Source organism: Anas acuta, chromosome 3 (assembly GCF_963932015.1).
Source record: "Anas acuta chromosome 3, bAnaAcu1.1, whole genome shotgun sequence".
NCBI classification, from domain to species: Eukaryota; Metazoa; Chordata; class Aves; order Anseriformes; family Anatidae; genus Anas; species Anas acuta.
The window spans coordinates 55380504-55400359 of record NC_088981.1 but is presented as its reverse complement, the minus strand read 5'-3'; the positions used below and the strand labels follow the sequence as shown (position 1 = coordinate 55400359).

At 46.3% G+C, this 19856-nt stretch overlaps 1 protein-coding gene across 2 annotated transcripts; it reads right to left on the bottom strand.

The window, feature by feature from the left end:
* Positions 1–8813: 8813 nt before the first annotated feature.
* Positions 8814–17295, bottom strand: TAGAP (T cell activation RhoGTPase activating protein). Of its 2 annotated transcripts, none has more exons than XM_068677215.1 (10): positions 17140–17295; positions 16594–16678; positions 16431–16484; positions 15835–15901; positions 14209–14381; positions 13241–13402; positions 12662–12771; positions 11842–12037; positions 11267–11384; positions 8814–11060 (listed from the first exon to the last, which is right to left on the bottom strand). In XM_068677215.1, exons 2-10 carry the CDS (start codon positions 16618–16620, stop codon positions 9880–9882), a joined length of 2088 nt encoding a protein of 695 aa, XP_068533316.1. In that variant the 5' UTR covers positions 16621–16678; positions 17140–17295; the 3' UTR covers positions 8814–9879. The 2 variants fall into 2 exon arrangements, with proteins under 2 accessions (XP_068533316.1, XP_068533317.1); XM_068677216.1 differs by having other exon boundaries at positions 14209–14378.
* Between the last annotated feature and the right edge of the window lie 2561 nt (positions 17296–19856).

The window sequence follows — 19856 nt, the reverse complement described above, 5'->3', positions numbered from 1 at the left end:
GAAGTGCTTGGGGTGGCACTGAAAATCCTGGAAGGCGTCGTGCTGCTGCTAAGCAATGTCCTGAGATGTCTGACAGAAACATAAAAACACAGTATAAGCATGGGAAGCCATCGGTGTGACTGCAAAGATGAAAGAATCACAGAGCCCAGATGAGGGCATGTGTATTGTTTGCCCCAATGCTTTTGGATGTCGATTACTAGAAGTGCACAGAAACCTGCGTTTGTCTTGTTGCAATGACACAATCAAAGGGAATCAGCAATACTGCTCCGGTATCATACGCTCAGTAACTGTCAGCCCTCAGATGTCATCTTTGCTGCTGTTTCTAGGCACTGGGTTTAATGTGTCTGTGATACACAGCCACTACGTACACATAGGCCTAGCCCTAACTGAGGCACTTAGTTTTAAAAAATATGTGCAAGCTTGCAAATTTGGACAAATGAGAGGCATAGAAGAAAAAAAAAAAAAAAAAAAAAAAAAAAAAAAAAGCCACCATCCTACCTGCGTTAAACAACTCGAGTCCCAGTGGTGAGATTACTGTTTTGTTTTTTTTTTTTCAGTCGGGTTGCAAATCTTGATCTGCAATTGTTGATAGGAAAAAAGTGCAGATCCTATCACTCATGTCTTCAAGCCAAAATAGTTGAACTTCCTTGTCTCTGTAATATTACAGCTTTATCTTAACCCCAGTACTGATGGGGCTGGGCAGGGCTGTGAAATTCCCATTCTGAAAGCCTTCATTTCTCCAAAACTAGGCAAAGCAAGTATTTTATTACTGATGATTTCAAGACACCATTATCAATTTTGCTTTCCCCTACCACTTGACCTCTAACTGAGCACCATTTTCCCTCAATTTTCCCCACAAGTATGCCTTTCAGTATGACAAACTTGCTTAAAAGGCTTGCATCCTTGCCCTATTCCACCCTGGGACTTCATACACAGTGACTAGAAAGAATTAGGGAGGAGTGAGAAAGCATTTTAGAGGGTGGAGTGGTGCACACTTAATTTTAAACTATCATTCATTAAACTGCTAATTGGAAAATCAATTGTTGGTGACCTTCCTATTTAAACTCGAGTCAATCATGCACCATTACCCCCTCTCTAGCCTCTTTGAACCCTCCTTGAACAAGGCACTCCAAGTTGTCTTCCTTTTGCCCAGAAAGCTCTGCCTTAATTTCCATCTCCCTGTATTGTGAGTAGTTGTGGGTAGTTGTTCAACTACACTGAACCTGCAGAAGACTGATCTGCTTCTGTTGCCCCATCACTGCATCATCTGTGTTTTTCTGTCTGGAAGTAAATTGCCCTTGGGAGACAGAGCAGTACTATTTTGCTTTACTGGGGTTGAACTGCACACTCCAAGAGAGTGCAGGAGGCATGTGGAAAACGTAGACCCTGATATCAAATAATTGAACAACAAGTCTCCAGCCTTTGTCTCAAGACCAACATTCCCAATCACTTAAAAAGTGACTGCTCTTCTCATTCACACACCCAAAAACTTCTCAAGTGCTGTGTTTTCTGGTGTCTGTAGCTCATAGGAGCTACTTTTATGCAAATTGAAAATATGCATTTGTATACCTTGTCGTGTAATGTTAAGTACTCCTCTGAGTGCAGGGCTCTGCAAAATTTTTGAATGACATTGTGGTTACTTTCTCACCTCGTAGCTGTTTGTGCTGAAGGGAACTGGTTGGTGAATCGCATGCAAAGCTCTCCAGCTGCACTTGAATGAAGTTACAGCTTTATGACAGTGTAGTGGGTTTACACGGCAAGTTTTTGTTAGCGGGGGGCTGCAGGGGTGTCTCCTGTGAGAAGAATCCAGAAGCTGCCCCATGTTAGATAAGGGCCAGTTTCAGACGGCTCCAAAGGGACCCACTGCTGCCTAGAGCTGAACTAATAAGTGATGTTGTTTGTATCTCTATGAGAGGATATCTGAGACAGGGTAAAAAGTGCTGCACAACAGCAGCTGGAAGAGCAAGGAGTGAGAACCAGCTGTGCAGACACCAAGACGAGTGCAGCAGGAGGGCAGGAGGTGCTCCAGGCAGGCAGCAGCAGTTCCCCTGCGGGCTGTGGAGAGGCCCCTGGTGGAGCAGGCTGTCCCCCTGCAGCCCATGGGTCCCACATGGAGCAGATCTCCACGCTGCAGCCTCCCCATGGGTGGAGGAGCCCCTGTGGAGCAGGTGGATGTGGCCTGGAGGAGGCTGCGGCCCATGGAGAGCCCCCGCAGGAGCAGGCCCCGGGCCAGAGCTGCAGCCCGTGGAGAGGAGCCCACGCAGGAGCAGAGGGTCTGGGGGGAGCTGCCGCCCACCCGTGGGGGACCCGTGCTGGAGCAGTTTGCTCCTGGGGGTTGGATGGATGGACCCCGTGGGACGGAGCCGTGTGGGAGCAGTGCTTGGAGAGCTGCTTCCTGTGGGCAGCCCCGCAGGCTCAGTTGGAGAAGGACGGAATCCCGTGGGAGGGACCCTGCATGGAGCAGGGGCAGAGTGACCATGAGGGAGTGGTGGAGGTGAAGCGTCAAGGACTGACCGCAGTCCCCATTCCCCTGATCCCATGTGCCACTTGGGGGGAGGACATAGAAGAGGGTGGATGAGGGGGTGTTTTTAGTTTCTTTCCTTTGTTTCTCACTTCTCTAGCTTGTTAGTAATAGGCAATAAACTTTGCAAATTTCCCTGTGCTGAGTCTGTTTTGCCCATTACAATAGATGCTGAGTGATCTCTCTGTTTTTATCTCAACCCTTGAGACCTTTTCATTAGATTTTCTCCCCTTTCCCTTTGAGGAGAGGGAGTGAGAGAGCGGTTGCGGTGGAGCTCAGATGCCCACCTGAGTAAAACCACCACAGACAGCAAGACAGAATTCACACCTGGAGGAGAAAGGGGAAAGGTGAGTGAAGAAACCTCTTCTTCAGTGGATGGAGGAACATACAGGCCTATTCCCTGTGTATGATGAGGTTGAATTGCATGGCCCAAGACTGTGCAGGAAGCATGAGGAAAAGAAGGCAAATCTCTCATCTTTATCACAGGATTATCCTCTCTGATCACCTGGGTTCTGTTTGGGCTTGGCCTTAAAATTAAATAAAGTAAAACCTAAAAAATAGTGGTTTATAATTTTAAACTTGACCTGTGCAATACTAAAGGTGCAGGGCTGGGATTTGGTCTGTAGCATCTGTCAAGGAAGTTGGTGAGAGGTTTGTGGGTTGTAGGAAGGAAGAGTTTCAAGCAGCCGTTGGATCAGTTCTGTAAAAAGCTGTTTGGCTAAAGAGCAAGTTTTGTTTAGAAAGTGTCAGGTCTTTCATAGAAACCTTTTCTTATTATTACCCAGCAGAGGAAGCAGACCTCAACGAGTCAAACCCCGTTCAGGATTTGTGAGCTGTTTGTTCAGATTCACATACCAGCACCTCAGGTTAGAAGCAGAAAATGGTCTCTGATCTCCTCTCCCCTTGCAGAAGTTTCACTCAGAAGTGAGATTTAAATTTGTATTTTTATCACATCAAATGAAAGAGGTTGATTTAGAATGATAAGTGACACATTTTACAGAAAAAAAAAAAAAAAAAAAAAAAAAAGACAAGATAATTAGCATTTCTAAGTATCAAAGAGACAAAAAAAAAAAATGAAAAAAAAAAATAAAAGAGACTTGCGGTCTCTATATACATGAGAGTCAACTGCCCATATGAAGATTGTATCATTTCTTCAGCAGTGGATGCCCTTCTTCCCTGGATTTTTTTCTGTTATCATTAGGCTTTTATTATTAGTTGCCCTTTTTCCCTGGATTTTTCTTTCTTTTATCATTAGACCATTTGAAAAAGTTGCTTCCCCTTGTGAATTTTTAGCCTTCAGAAGTTCCTCTAAAGTTTTCACTCATTGTTCTGATGACACACACGATAAGAACTGACTGGTAAGAAAATTCAGAGAAAAATGTAACCAGAGCGCCTAACCAAGGTGGGTTTCCTTTTCCTGTAGTCAGAAATTGTCCTTGTGGAGACACATGATAGTCGCAGTAACTGTGATCTGGCTAAAGCTAGCAGTTTAACAGCACGTTATAATCACCTGAATTTTGCAGCTGGATGTGATCAGTTCTGGATATAAAATGCTTGCTGGGTCACACAGTTGACCAAGCAAACTTCAAAGCTAACTTGGTCAATCTCATGGCTGAGTTTCCAAGTTAGATTGATGAATGAGTTTCTATGGTGCTTTCCATCTGAGACAAACATATTCTTCTTTACAGAGGGAATTTGACCAAAAAAGCAGCTTTTCGTGTCTGCTCCATGCAGCTCTTACTGCCCCCTGAGTCTGCAAAGCAATGGAGATGCCGGACTGCTGTCTGGAACATGTTGTAGTAGGGAGGTGAAATAACTCATGCACATTATTGAAAACATGACTTACATTGAACAAAAATACAGAACTGTACGAATGACACCTGAAAACACCCTCTTTTCCTGAGAGAGGGAATAAATTAATGGATTTCAGGGAAGAAAGATCCTGTTATTGTCACAGTTTTGGCAGTGAGCCACTCAGGATTTATTTATTATTTTTTAATGAAGTAGAAGGGGTTCCATTTGCAGGAATCCTGTGGGAAGAAGTGTCTCTGGATACATTCAGATGGTAGGAGATGATTCCTGACACCATAATCATATCTTCTTTTAGGGAACACCTGCCCTTAAGGGTCTTGGAGAAGAGGCACTGGAAATTAGTAGCTCCTTAACTTGATAACTCTCTTATCTGCTGTAGGCTGTCATTCAGGACCCCAAGCTGCTTACCTGTTCATTCAAAGCTCACCCCTCTGCTAATTGAGTGGTGTAATCTCTGGGCCTCAGTATGGCAACGATGTTGTTTCCTGAGTCAAGAGACCTGCCTGGAAGCAAGGGGAAGCTGAAATTGTGACTTGTGGTGTACGGGTGAGGAATGAGTCAACCTGGGAACTAGTAGGGGTGGTGCGGTACTGCAGCAAACCAACCGCTCTCCTGTGATGGATTAGCACCAAAGGCAGAACAGGCAGTAGAGAAACAAGAACTCCTGTTCCCAGACTAAAAATCAGATACCGTTTTTCCTTAGGTGGCTTTTTGTCTCACATGATACTTCTTTTTCTTGTAATTGAAGGCACTTGATAGCAGATTTCAAAAGGGAACATTATGGTGAAAATGGACCACATGGAACTCCCTGCAATATGTCACTGAATTGCAAGGCAGCAATTTTGTGATTAGCTTTTACCATTTTAAAATCATATATAGTCCAGGCAGGAATCCCTAAAGCATTTTGACTTCAGTGCCACAGGAAAATATAAAGATCTATTTCTAGACAAAAGGCTGAAGAGAGAGAATTTTATTACAAAATAAATAAATAAATAAATAAAATAATCTGATGTTCTTGTCTTTATTTTAGATGTCAGCATTTTGGAGCACAGCCACATCCTATAGAGTGGCTTAGTCCTGAAAGAAACAGAGTTCTGGGTGACAAACACAATGCCCTACCTTCCCTAATATTAACTGTTGAACTCCAAGTGATACCGGTCAATGCAGGGAATGCAGTCTTGTCCTCCATTTCCATAAGGAAAAATGTGGAAGAATTGGACATGGAAAACTGAAACTGGCTGACTGAAAAGAGGGGGTCTGAGAATGGAGAGAATGGAAATGGAATTGAGCATTTGGCAGTGAGTCCACAGGAATAGACTGGGTTTGGTTCAATTAAGAGAGAAATAGCATTTGAGAAGGTGAGGAATGCAGGCAGGTAGCGGGGAGGCAATGAACATGAGGCAGAGATGGAGAGTCAGGAGTGGAAAACAAGAAGACTTGAGTCAGGTTTGTCTGGGGTAGGGTGGAACACAGGGACTCAAGCTCTGGTGGGCGGACAGGCAGGAGGGCCTATACCAGCTAGAGAGCACTTCTTTTGAGGACTTAGATGGAGCTTAAAATCCTAAGTTTTACTACTTCTCTGCTGTCAGCAAAGGTAGGTATTAGCCCTAGATTATAGAGACCTATATCTAAGTTCCCATCACAGTTCAAGAAGATTTTAGGGAAGGATTCAGTTGCCTAAGCATCCAGAGCTGCATCCATTTTTGATGTCTTAAAAAATTCCTCGAGGTGCCCTAAAGATACCCAAATGACTGTAGAAACCTACTTTCAGGCAAGAGAATTTCACCTGTGCTCAGTTTAGTCACAGGAATCCAGAGGGATCACCAACTGAAGGCTATGCAGAAGATGAGACATGAGCTCACACAAATGCTTGCACACAGGATAGCTAAATGTAAGGGCCTGCACCCTGCACCTGAGTCCCACTCCAAAAGCTTTTGAAACCTGCAGGCATGGTTTTTCTCACAACCTTCGCTAATGCTTGGCCGCAGAGTTGATGATAATGGACTTCTGCTTTAAGTAGTAGTCCTCATTCAAGTGGCAGAGAACAAGAGTTTACAGCTCACTGGTGCACAACATGGGGAAGGAAGGAGAGCAGTGTGTTGCTCCATGAAGAACTCCTTTGTTCTTCTGTTGGCTCTTTCAAATCCTAGAAATGAGACGTACTTCTATGTCCAAAGCCCTGCTGGGCAAACCATTCTGGGGAATCCCAGGCTGAAAATTTTCTTCTTTGCCGCACAACATTGGTTTCTCCCCGGTGCAGGTTCCTCCCCGGAACAGGTGCATCCTGTGGGGAAGAACAGAGTGCAACATGTGATTAAAAACAGCAGCAGGATGCAAACATGAGAAACTGAACTCAAGCCGCACCATTAAACTTAATTTCATCATCTTTTTTACAATCCAAAGCCCTGGAACTTCTACTTAATATAGTGGGTTTTGTTTTGTTTTGTTTTGTTTTGTTTCTTTCTTCTTTTGGTCTTATACATCTTGTATATTTGAAGTGTCTTCAGGAAACCTATTTAGAAAATTGTATGTGTGAAGCATGTGATGCAATACCGATGATGGAATAATATGTGGAAAATAGGGTCCTTAGTGCTATCACTCATCTCTTGTGTTGAAATCCAGCTCCAGCTGACCCTGCTATAAAGGGGGTCTTAATCCTTCTGACTAGGGAGTCAAAGGTAGCTTTGGCAGAGTCACTTAGATAATTCACTTGTTAGATGTTGCAGTTAAATAGTCCTCTCTTGGATGCCAGGAAGGTTGGGCTGGATCCCTGAACGCAGTAGGGTGGACTGGTAGCAAGATAAAGCTATTTTCTGAGCTGAAGGCAGATGAATAAGTGCTAAAGCAAAGCTCTCTGTTTTGTGTTTCATCCTAGCCTTTTGAGGCCCCCTAAGTGCTTATATAGAGGAGAAACCACTTGTGTGAAGGGACATGACATGAAAATAATGCTGATTGAACAGGCAGGTTTTCAGAGATGGAGGAAGACCAAAGTTGTCTGCTAATGAGGGAATACATTTCTTTTGGGGTCTGTTTACATTCAGATTTTGTTTAATCATATGGTACTTCGTGGACTTGAAGAAATACAAGAGCAAGGTGAGGGGAACTGGGCCAGTCTTTTTATAAAACTCCTTTACTTTACCCTTGTTTGTTAACAAGGTGTAGAGTTCCTCTCTGATATGTTCATCTTCCTTTTTTCCCCTCTGTTGAAGTGCCCTAAAACAAGTTCTGAATGGACTTTCTTAGCCAGAAACTGAAAGACTTAGTCCCGTGTGTATCGAGTGTTTAGAGCCCAGGTAAGCTTTCTGAGTATGATTGTCATGTCTGTCTTAGGGCACCTCCTTGGACCTAAAGGGAGACTTTTCCTCTTCTCTGGTGAAGTGTCTGTACTTATTCTGGGTTTTCTGGTGTGGTTATAGGGCTAGAAAGAAGAAGTTCTTCTTTCTGGGATCCTTAATTTTCTCTGGAATCCTTTCTTCTTCGCAGTCAAAAAGAATGTGTCAGTTACTGAAGAAGTAGCTGGGTTGTTGTTTAAGTATATTTTGAAATTTGTGTTTTCTGTTCAGTGCCTTCTGAGTCTTTCCACTGCATGTGGATTGTTTTCTCACACCCATTCTGCCACAACCACAAAACACTTGTGTATTTTACAAAGCAAAGCTGGCATTTCTGTTTGACACAGGACAAGAGGCAACTGGCACAAATTAAAACACAAGAAATTCCATCTGAAAACAAGGAAATATTCTTTTGCTTTGGGAGCCATGGGAACAGGTTGCCCAGAGAAGTTGTGGAGTCTCCATCCTTAGAGATTTTTAAAAGCCATCTGGACACAGCCCTGGGCAAGCAGCTGTAGGTGGCCCTGCTTGAGCAGGGGTGTTGGACCAGATGGCCTCCAGAAGTGCCTTCCAACCTCAGCCATGCTGTGATTTTGTGAGGCAAGAGCTGTGGATTCCACAAAATGCCAGTGCCTCTTGCAGCTCACAGCAGAGCCCTGTCTTTTGGCTTCCTTGGGAGCAGAGTGCCACTGCTTTCAGGGGCTGAGTGAGGTGGCAAGTTCTCTAGCTGCAGCCTACCCTTATGGGCCTTCTTGCATCATTTTTCCTGTCACACCAGGGACTCCCTTCCCCTTTTCTCTCTGTCTTGTGAACAGCTACACACAGCAAATACCCTGTTTGAGATGCTTGTGCATTGTTTTCCAACCAGCCACTCTCAGAGCGGCATCACCTCATTGTAACTCCCTCTCCTGCTTACTGACAGCTGCTGCTATGTGGCAGTGTAACTTGTTTTCCTGACAGAGTTGTTCCCAAAATCTAGCCTGCAGTCTCCTACAACATCACTAACAGAGATACTGCCTGTCAGTTTCTTTCCTTCCCACTTAGAGATGTCATGTCATTCACACACAACTGCAGTGCCATGAAACAGTATAAAAGTAGGTACAATACCTGCAGTGCCTGAGTGTTTTAAAGAGAGACAATGGACAGTGTGGTGGTCATGCAGAAAAGTGTTTTATTGTAGTGAAGTTACACAGGAGAAAAACAAAAGTCTGCCTGCTCCTGGTTCAAGGCTTTACTGAGCCATAAAGGTAAGTGCTAACCAAAACAAGTTCCTACATGTAAAAACACATTGCACTTCTAGTCATTTTACAAGGTTAAAAGGACAACACCTGGAAATGTTTTTCTTTCTTTATTTCTTTGCTTTCTTTCTTTCTTTTTTTCTTTTTCATTTTACAAATAAACTGTAATTTTGACTAGTTAAAGCTGGAATCTAGAATGTTTCCTTGCAAGATTTCTTTCTTCTCCTTTTTTTCATATAAGAGCAAAACCGAAGATGTTCTCTCAGTCTGACTAGCTGTTGAGTTCATTTCAACTAAAGGCACCTCAGACCACATGAGGCTTACTTGATACATGCCCGTAACGACCCTGTAGGGCTTCGGTGGCTCTAAACCCAGGCTCAGTACACAATACTAATGCTGGTTAGTGGTCAGATCGTTCTCATGACCAGCAAGCAGGAGGAAGGAATGGTGGCAGGTACAAAGGGCTTTAGGGAAGAGTGCAGAAATGGCCTTCATGACAGAAGAGCTCTTCCCCTGCTGGGGTAACTGCCACCCCACTTCTTAATGCAGAAAATCAGCAAAGCACTGTATCAGCCTGACAAACACACATGGCATAGAGCCTGTGACCATACAGAGAAGAAAAGGAAGGTGGGGCAGGTTTTGGACCTGCCTACCTTTTAATTGTCCTTTTATGGGTACAAATACAATGCTGTTTATCAACTATGGACTAGTTTTCAAACACAAAAGGTTATGTACAGCATATTTACTCATATTTTTACATAATAATACACACAGGTCTCCCCCCACCCCACCTTGTATGGTGGATGAATGTGACACGTCAAACCGACAAACAGTTCAGAAGAGCCTCCAAGAAAAAAAAAAGTTCATATGGAGCTAGCTTATTCTTGGTCCCTTGAAAGTAAAATCTTACAAAGGATGAGCAAGATATCTGTTTTTACAATATTTACTCTGCACAGTGCAAAGAGGGGGGATAGGCTCTTTAAACATAGGATTCCTTAGCATACTGGATCTGGTCTACCTCAAAAATTGGCTGGCTGCACCTCCGAGCCACGTACTCATGTTTGTTCTTTTGACAGGATTCAGACATAGCTCTCAGTCGGTACACTCCAGGGGTCACAGGTAAACTCACACGGGAGTTTATTCCAACAGTAACACTGAGAGTTTCAGTTTCTCCATCAGAATCCTTCACCGCAGGAACTCTCTCACTGGGTAGATCCCCTGGAGCTGCACAGGCTGTGCCCTGAGCACAGCTGCTGCACGGGTCAGGCAGCAAAGCGTCCTGGTTTGAAACCTTTAACCTCATAGTTTGAACCGTGAGATTGCAGGAGGGAACATGAGTGGCCAGGCAGTTTCTAGTAGCTTCTTCGTAAGAGGGTGGTCTTCCAGGATTCCTCTGGTCTACCTCTCTGAAGACCTCATCAGCTGACCTGAAACGTGGCCTTTGCTGATATGGCACAGGCAATGGTTTGTCATCCTCAGGGCTGTTTTCCTGGACAATTCTGCAAGAGAATTGATCTTTCTTTGTGAAACTGTCTCTCTGGAAGCCTGTGTTTTTTCCAGGTCCCCAGCTCAGGGGGTTTGTTAGTGTTTTCCTGTGGTTTGCAAAAGAGAATGACATGGAGTGCTTTTTGATCTCTCGCCGAGGTGTGCTGCAGTCTTCATTGGGCTTGGTGCAAAAGGATTGAGGCCTATTTAAAAAAGTTTTTTTGGGACTAGAGGGTGAAACTACTGGGGAACTGGTGAAGACTGAGCCATCAGAGCTCTCCAGGGAGCAACTGGAGGATGTTTTGGGTAGAGAGTCTGTTGATAATTGGGAAGGTAAGATTGCAAGCCGTTTTTCCAGTGCCGCATTCTCCAATCCTTGTTGTTTCTGTTGTACTGGAAAATTGTCCTCACTTTTGTTTAGTTTCTGTTTCCTTATCCTGCTTTCAAAGCGGTTCTGAAAGGACAGGTCTGGCTCTGAGTACCTCCTGTCCATCGTGCTGATGTCAGTTTTACAGCTAGGCAGTGAACTGGCAGACATGCATGTTGGATATCTTCTGCTCACACCAGTGCTTCTCCCTTTGGGATGTCCCACCTCACAGGTACCCGAGCTGCATTCAGCTTCAGGATCTGGGCTGTCATAGGCGGAATCATTCTGATGAGCAGCACATAGGTGTTCTGTGGGGACAAAGCAGCTGTTAGTTTTTACTGGCCATTGGAGAATAAAAGGGAACTATTGGTAAAATATTCATGTGGAAGTGCAGAACAACAGTGTCTTTAAGCCTCTGCAACACTCTGTGTTTCCACAGATGTATTCCCACATAAAATTAAAGAATTAGGAGCAGCAGCACCAGTCTGTCATAATCCCCAGTCCGTTCTCTTACCTGTGGAGCTGTCTGTGTGCTCCGCTGACTCCTCAGTCAAGGCACTGGCAGGCCAGGCAATGTCCTCCCCAAATATTTCTGAGCAGTTGTCTATGAGGAACTCCACCAACACCGTCACCTGCACAACACAGAAAACCATAAATCAGTCAAAGGTGCTGAAAACATATTGCACGGTTTTTCCTGTTCCTGCCTAATGTAAGATGAAAGGCAGCACAGAGAAGGATGGTCAAAAATCCTTGCCTAGTCAGAGGCCGAGCCCACACTACAGTGTGAGGCCTGACACTGCACCCAGCCTGGCCCGTCCCAATACAAGCTGAAGGCCATCAGCCAGGGTGTGTGGGTGGCAATGCCCACAGGGTGCCCTGTGCTCTCTGGGTGCGAGGTGCCCAGGAGCTGTGGTGCAGCACAGGGGGCTGCAGGGCACCCTCTGCTTGTGCTCAGAGGAGGGGAAGCCTGGCCTGTCACGCCGCAGGCACCTGGGGCACCCCCACCTCTCAGTGGTGCGGTTTTGTTTTGTGTGGCTTTGGCACTGGCAGTGGGATCCCTGTGCAGGGCTAGGGTCTGTTCCAGCATACCTTGTCGTTCATCTCCTTCTGCACCTCCAGCGGCAGCGTGCTGTCCGTCCCCGGGCCCAGCATGTTCGGGCCAACGCAGATGGCGAGGTTGTTGGAGTCCATCCTGCTGCTGGCGGCGTTCTGGCTGATGCGGTGCAGCACGGACAGCAAGTGCTTGAGCAAGACGAGGTTTGGTCTGGGCAGTTTGTCGGCCACCCTAAGTGAGCACAAACACAAAGTGATGTTAATCGGTGGTGCGGGGGCCGCTACTTCTTGGTTTGAGCAAGTCTCAGTTAAACTCAGGCAGACGACGCTTCCTCCAGAAAGAGGAAGGCGTGCGCCTCTTCCACTGCTGAGCAGAGGCACCATTCAGAAATCCCCAGCGGCAGCTGCGTGCGGTTAATTACAAGGTCTCGCACTGCACGGTCCCGACCGAAGGGCAGCGTCACAGCGTCCGTGCTGCTGAGCAGCTGAGGTGGCGTCAGGAGGTGTCACCAGAGGCTTCCCGACGGCACGTGAAAGGCCTGCGGTCGTGCCACAGCTCTCAGCCCTCTGGCCAGCCTCCACCTCAGCTCTTTCTGAGGAGCACTACACGGAGGTGGCCCCATGTGCTGACCTCGTGGCCCACATGGTGACCATGCCTGTCCCTCCTGCTGGGCCTCTCGATCCCTAGGGTGAGCCCTAACACCTTCAGGAGGTGCTGCTGCGAGAGGAGCGCCTCCCTGTGCCACTTGGCCTCTAAGCCAGCCCCACAGGGCAGCTGAGCAGCACCACAGGATTTTAAATGAGGCTCGATTCCCAGAGGAGGATGGGCACAAAACATTTTGGTTACAACACTTACTCTCTCAATTCTTCAATTTTTTCCTCCTTGCTTGGCTTCTCCAGCGCTAGCATCCACTTCTCATACAGGTCGGCTGACAGGAGCTTGGAGGGAATGTTTCGGAGGAAGTCCTGCAAGGCCAAGAGATACAGATGAAGCTTTGGACATTTTCCCCTGTGTACACAGACAGCATCACCACAACTTGGGCTCCCTAGGAGCCGGAGCTGTCTGCTCCCTAAGGTGACCATCAGCACTGGGGAGCAGCGGGCTTCATGAGTACATGCTAAGTACACTTGCATCGGTGCACTAAGAGGTCCTGGCTCTTTTCTGCTTTTTGTTCACCCCCTAAATCTGACTATTCCTTGCTGAGGAGAAGAATGAAACGAGTTTCCTGTGGGTGTACAGGAAATCAGTGGCAGAAGAAGTGGAGCTGAAAAGCCAGTAGAAAAGGGAAATGCCGAACTTTCCCATGTCTGAAACTTTTCATTTGGTTTCACTCTGTTTTTTACCCCGGAGCCCCACCTAAGCCAAATTGCAACACTAAACTGTGCCTGTGCAGATTAGCTATGTTACCCACAGCAGAAAGTCAGAGCAACTCACCTTCAAGACCACTGCCAGCAGATGCACAGTTTTGCTTTTCAAATCAACATTCTCGCCTTTGTTTAGGTCCTCTTTCAACTCCTTTCGTGCTTTCTCATTGGCAGCTTTTCTGAATATCCCTTCAGTGGAAGGTCCTTTCATATACAAAATAGTGAGGAGATCCTGCAGGAAAAAAAAACAGGCAGGGATGGGAGAACTGTTACTGTGAATGAAGAAAGGTCCTTTGGCAGGTGAACACTCCTTTAGAAGTAGAAGAAAAAAATTGATTGAAGGTACATTTCGCTTTACACAGTTCAACATCTAGTTCTATCTCCAAACAGATTATACTGGTAATAAACTGTTTTCCCCCTTATCCATACTTCTTTTGTACCAGTGAACTCCACTAACCTCAGTGGAGCCATCCCTGTTACCTTCCAGAAGGAAACAAGAGGTGACTTAAACCTGGGCTCAAATTCCCCCCCTCCCAAGCCAGGCTGAATGCCTAGCAAATATTGCTTAGAAGAGGAAAAAGCATGGAAAATTGGAAAAACCATCTCAGTGGGAGAACTATCACAAGATCATTTTTTAACTAGAAGATAGTTTGTAGTTATTTTTCAGTGGCAGTCCATAGCTGAACAAGTTTTGGGGAAAATATAGAAACCTCTGTATGTTTATAGTGCTGAGAGATTCATTTACATGACTTCTGTAAAATCACAGATGTTTATACCAAGCAGCATATCTGCTTCTCCAATTCCTGGTCCTGGGTTGTCTCCACTCAAAGTTACTTCCAGTGAAAGTTGCACGGGGTGGACAAAACCCACAGACCTAACTCTTTCTACATCTGGGATGGGCCATGAGCTTCCCAGAAGTGTGTACGGAGAGGAAACACCAAAATCACTCATCTCCTGAGCACTGCAGCACAAGTGCTGGGGATCCCTCATCCCACTGAAAGCCAGAAGTATGATAAATGTACCATCAGGATTGCCTACCTGGACTGGCTGGGGCAGCGTGTCATCTTCCCCACAAATAATTGCCAGAGGCTGGCCAAACAGAGCAATCTTGAGGCCAGAGTCCAGCTGCCCTGGGGAATCCCCACTGGCAGAAGTTCGTCTCAGAGCAAATGGCCACGATATCACCTTCTTTCTTTTCTTCATTCCATCTGCTGCAAGCAAAACAAACAAAAAAACCATGTTTTTCTGGGAAAAACAAAACAAAAAAACAACAACACAGAACTATGCAATTGTGCTGCCTTTCATCTGTGTGCAGCGCTGTGTGGTGCAGAATGAAGAGCAGAGATGTGTGTCGAAACAGCAACTCAAATTAAAACAAAAGAAAACCAAGTTGTTGCTAAGGAAACCACTGCTGAAACTGTGGGGCTGTGACCGTCCCTCCAAGGACACCACCTTTCCTGTTGGTTTTTTGCTGATTTTTTTTTCTTTTTTGCTCTCTAGTCACTATTTCCTCTTAGAGAACGGGGACACAAAAGGCACAGCAATAACAGCAAATATTTGATGTTTATAGAGATTTTTGATAGTGCAGAGGTTTCTGTGATAACTATCTAAGGCAGCTATGTCACTTGGGCAGCTTGCAATGGCAACAATTCTCACTATGCAGACATGACCATGCTCAGTCTAAGGGCATGGGTGGAACTCGGGACTCGTGCTTTTCAGCCTCTTCCACAGGCTGCAATGGCAACACGTGGCTCCTGCTCTGCCAGCTCCAGAGTCGCAGTGCTGCGATGAGAGTTGTGCTGATAGAGCTTGCCCCCTGCCAGTCTGCCACTGGATAGTGATACTTGCTCCAGATCATCACTGTTGGGCCTCATTGGCTTCAGGGTCACAAATCTCATAGCGTGGGTTTTGCATCTGCACCTTAAAGAGGAGGGCATGCTAGGACTTTGGAGATGATGGTTGTATTGGTAAGAGCTGTGCTTTTTCCCTATCAGTAGAATCCTTTTGCTAGAAAGTTTTCTAAAAGCATTGCCCTCTGCAAATTTACTCTAAAGGACTTGTCTTCTACTCCAAAATGAAATTATACAAATTCTCAGGACTTGTATTTGTGGCTTAGCACGAGTCCTCGATAGTCGAGGGTTAAAGGCTGTGAGAAAATAACCCAACGTTAGGGTCATGTAAAACCCTTGCTTCTGACTCTCCTGAGAAATGGTGTGGCATGCAAGCCTGTTCCAGACCCACCCTGCTAATGGTCTCCTCCAGATTGTTTTGCAGGTGCTGAGGTTTTGCAGGGTGAGAGAAAACAAGCGCAGGCAGTTGATTGCTGCTGCCGGCGGGGTTTATTTGCTCTGGAGCGTAACCGCTGGTAGCGGCCCTCACTGGCAGGCCCACGCCCCAGCGGCGATGCTGGTGGCAGAAAGCAGCACGTTTCCTTTCTGTCGCTGCCCAACACAATCAGACTTTGCTCTGAGGAGCACGGAATAGGAACAGGCTGGCACCCAGCACTGCCATCTGCTACGGTACATAAGGGAGAGAGGCTGAGCCGCCCCCTGTACGGTGCTGAGCTAGAGCTGTGCCGGGGGAGGTGGAGCGGGCGGTTCTGCAAGAGCACCAGCTTGCAAGCATTTTGTACAAGAAAGCAGTTCCTCTGTTTTTAAAACTCACCAGCCAGGTGGCAAAGTCCATCCTCGGTGTCTGCTGGTCCCAACAGGGGGCATTTCTTGGCATCAGCCTGCAAGAAGCGCACCGGGGTTACACGAGGGCTGTGAGTGAGCTGCTACAGCCACGCAGAAAAACACGAGAGGCTCCAGGGAGCGACCAGAGCAAGCCAGACACCTGCTGAACAACCCCTGGGCCCAGCTGTGCCACTGCCTCACTGCCCAACCGTGGTGGTGGTGGCAAGGGCTTATGCTGCAGCCAGCCACCCCCCGACCTGCCCAGCCACTCACAACCCCAGCGCTCCTTTATGCTGCTGTTTGACCCACAAAAGCTGGAAACAAGCTGGACAGCCCACCCTTCTCCATCCTCCTCCTGCTGCTGGACATTTCCTCCCCAGCTTCTCCAGTGAGGAGGGGGGCTGCTGCCTCACTGGCTTCAGAGCCTGCCAGGATCCTGCCCAAAACTGCCCGGGAGCCTGGGGCTCTTCTGCACACATCCACCTTCGAAGGGCTCTGCCTGCTCTCCTCCCTGCCCCGTACCCACTGCGCTCCCCCAGGGGCCACCCCTTTGGAGGAGACCTGGGGTCTGGAGAGGCTGCTTACCTCTGACGGGCACTCGATCAAACTCTCCATGTTGCCAGCATTTAGTGTCTTTGACTAGGCAAGAAAACAAAGACCGTGCGTGAGTAATTTAATGCTACAGTTTAGAATCAGGGCTTTTCAAAATCACTCTGTTGACAGAGCCAAAAAAAATAAAGACACTCACTGTATTACAGCTGCTTAACACTTTCATTAGGAGTTTAATCGGGGGATCTCTGGATGCTCTGGTTTCCTTAGGTCCTTTTGTTTGCCTGTTTATTGAAAAGGGAATGGACACAGAGCTTTGTAAAACTGCACCCTTTTTTTTTTTTTTCCCTTCAATCCAGGCTGGCAATTCAGTATGATCCCAAACTAGCAAGATATCCCACCCAAGTCAGTCATAAACCAGCGCTCGCTGGAAGCCTGTCTTTGTAAGGCAGCCAGTCCTGTGCTCTGTGCGCCTCTTGATTAAATCAAAAAAAAAAAAAAAAAAAAGTGACTTTCCATTTTTAATCCATGCAAAAAAACGATCAGGCAGTGACAGCTGCCTGAGGTCGTTGCTAATGTGCCAGCACAAGGCTGAGCAAGCCAGGCAGCTCTGCCTACGAGCTGCACTTTGTGGTGGGTGCCTCTGCCCGACCCCCATTTGTGTGTGTGTCTCTGTACAGCTGCTTCTGGAGCACCCCACTGGCTACACCCCGACACCACGCGTTTATCCCCAGGCTTTACTTACCCAAGGAGCGAGTCCTGCCAGAGCTCCTTCACCTCCCGCAAACTGCTGAGGAAAGGAGAGGCAGCATCACTCCCCACTGCTACTAATCCCTTGGACAGACGGAGGCGACTAAACAGTTCTACCCCACGTGTGCTGCCTTATATAGCGCACGACAGCAGGTGGAAATTCACAGGCAGGAAGCAGCATCATGGGGCAGGACTGAGATTCTGTGAAATTTCTGCCTTCCTCTTTCCTTTTAGAGGAGCTACTCTTTTTTCTTTTTTTTTTTTTTTTTCCTTAAAGAAGACGAAGAGAAAAAAAAAAAAAAACAAGCTCGTAGCTGTTATGCATGGAAAAGATGAGACACTTGCCAGGTAAAGGTTCCATCTTGCATCACGACGGCGAGGTGGGATGTGCAGAGGGGGCTGCAGTGTGGGCAGCTGCTCACTGCTAAAGGGCAGCAGGTGCCGTCTGCTCTTTGACTGCCCGGAGACCTGAGATTTGGTAGCATAAAGGCACGCCGACAAATCAACTTATGCTTAGAATATTTAAAAAGAAGGGGGGTGGAATAGCCAAGATTCGGAGAAATGTTTTTGTATATTTTTTTTTTGCAAAACTAATGGCAACGGCTTAATGTCTGAAAGCAAATGTAGGCACACACTTTGCAAGTGCCAGCTAGTTCTTGAGTATCCAAGGACTGGACAGGCTGGAAATGGATTATCTGATAAAGTTACATTGGGTGGTGAGGTTTTCATTGCTGAAGATGAGTGAAGTTTAAAAAATAAACTGACTGAAAAGGAGAACACTCCAATTTTAAAATGCTACTCTATTTTTATAGAAGTGATGTTATGTAATAATACAGTAATGGATAACAGTATGTAATAAAAATTCTCAAATAAAATATTTCTTAGTTATAACTGTGTGTATATATCCAAATAAAAAGAGATTAATTCAGATGAAGAGTTCAAAAAAGTCCAGGAGAAATCCACCTGTGCTCTCCCTGTACTTTTCAGGGTCTGTTACTGACTCCCTCCAGCCTGGGCACTTCACTTCCCTACTGCGGTTTAGCCATCAGGGACAGGGACATAATGACAGCAGGACTTACTTTACAGGGTTATCATGAAAACTCATGATTTGTAAAATGCAGGAGTGAGCTCTGATGATTCCCTGACACAGGCAAGTTGTGATACAGTGTTCTGGGTACCAGTCTTTTCCTCTAATGAAGCAGAAGGGCTAGAGCTGGGCACCAAAGGGCTGGGAATGCTTCAGCAGTGGATTTAGCAGGGAAGGAGGCGTGTGGAACTGTGGTCTCTCTGCTGTTTCCTCCGGAGGATGCTCTGCTTCATATCTGCCGGAGCTGAGGCTGTGTTGTAGCACGTTACGGCTACATCCGCTGCTGAATTCACCCTGCGAGCCACTCTTTGCATAACCACATCAGGTCTGTCCCGTGGACTATTGGCCCAGGGACGTCTCTGTGAAGCAGACAGCTGGTCTCAGCTCGGTTCTGCTTGGCAGAAATCCAGAGTACAAAATTCACTTTTGGTTAGACAGAGATGCATCCAGAAGGGGAAAAGGAAATCTACTCTGGTTTTGTGGAGGTGGTGGGGCTGACCTTTCAAGTCCTCTGGAGAGTCATAATTTCTGTGCTTCTGTAGGTACACAATTCTGTAGTCTTGTTTAGGGATAAAACTGAGTTAGATGAGTCAAAACCAATTACTCTATAGAACTGCGTATTTAATACTGATTGTTTAGTTACTGCTGTACCTGATTTTTTGTTAATTAAGAGCCCCATTAGATGTTAAAGCACATATGTCATTTTCCTACTAAATTCCATGGGCTGATTTACATCCTTAGGAAAATATTGCCATCCTGCACAGGGTCCTCTTGAGCATTTCAAAGAGGCATAGAAAGGTTTCATAGATTTTTTCTGAGGCTTCGTGGCAGCTGTAGCACCCCTGCTGACAGTCCCGGCAGGACTTCTGCGACAAGGAGCACCTATTTTTCAGTACGTGTCTGGTAAGTGTGTGTCTGAATATTTCTGTCTGTTAAGCATCTAGGAGGGATAGGGGACCTCTGTCATTCAGTTCTGCTTTGCCCTCACTTCCAGCAGCACATGCAGACCTGTTTCTGAGCTCAGTCTGTTCCACGGTTAAGACACAGGGTTTGATCTGGAAAACGTGTGACTGGTGAAGAAAATGAGAGTTTAATGGGGGGTGATTAGCTGGGCCAGAAGCTCAGCTTACAAATAGGACACAGCTGTACACAGGGCATAATGCTCTGAATTTCCCAGGAGGAGAGCTACGGTAATGAGGGGTGTATTGATAGCATGTCCTAGACTGCCAGTTAGCACGCTCTGCTGTATCTCTGTCTAATTAGTTCCCATTTATTAACAATCTGGGGGATATAATGGCCACTGTATATGGAAGGCATGTGTATAGGCCTGCCTGTACATATGGAAATTGTTTGTTTTTTCACCCTCATGAATTCATTTATTTTTTATAACTCTCGTATGCCATGTTTCACAAACATACAACTTGTGCCGGAAGGATTTTAAAGCAGATTATTTCATTGCAAACAAGCATGGCCCATCCGAACCGCAGGCATCCTGAAAAGCCATGGAGTAACCCTACGGAGCTGGAGCTGTCTGTGGGTGATGTTTTTCTCCCAAGCAATCCCTAAGTGAATGCACTCCCCCTCAAAGACACAGGCACATTGACATAAGTGTCAGGATGTGGGGC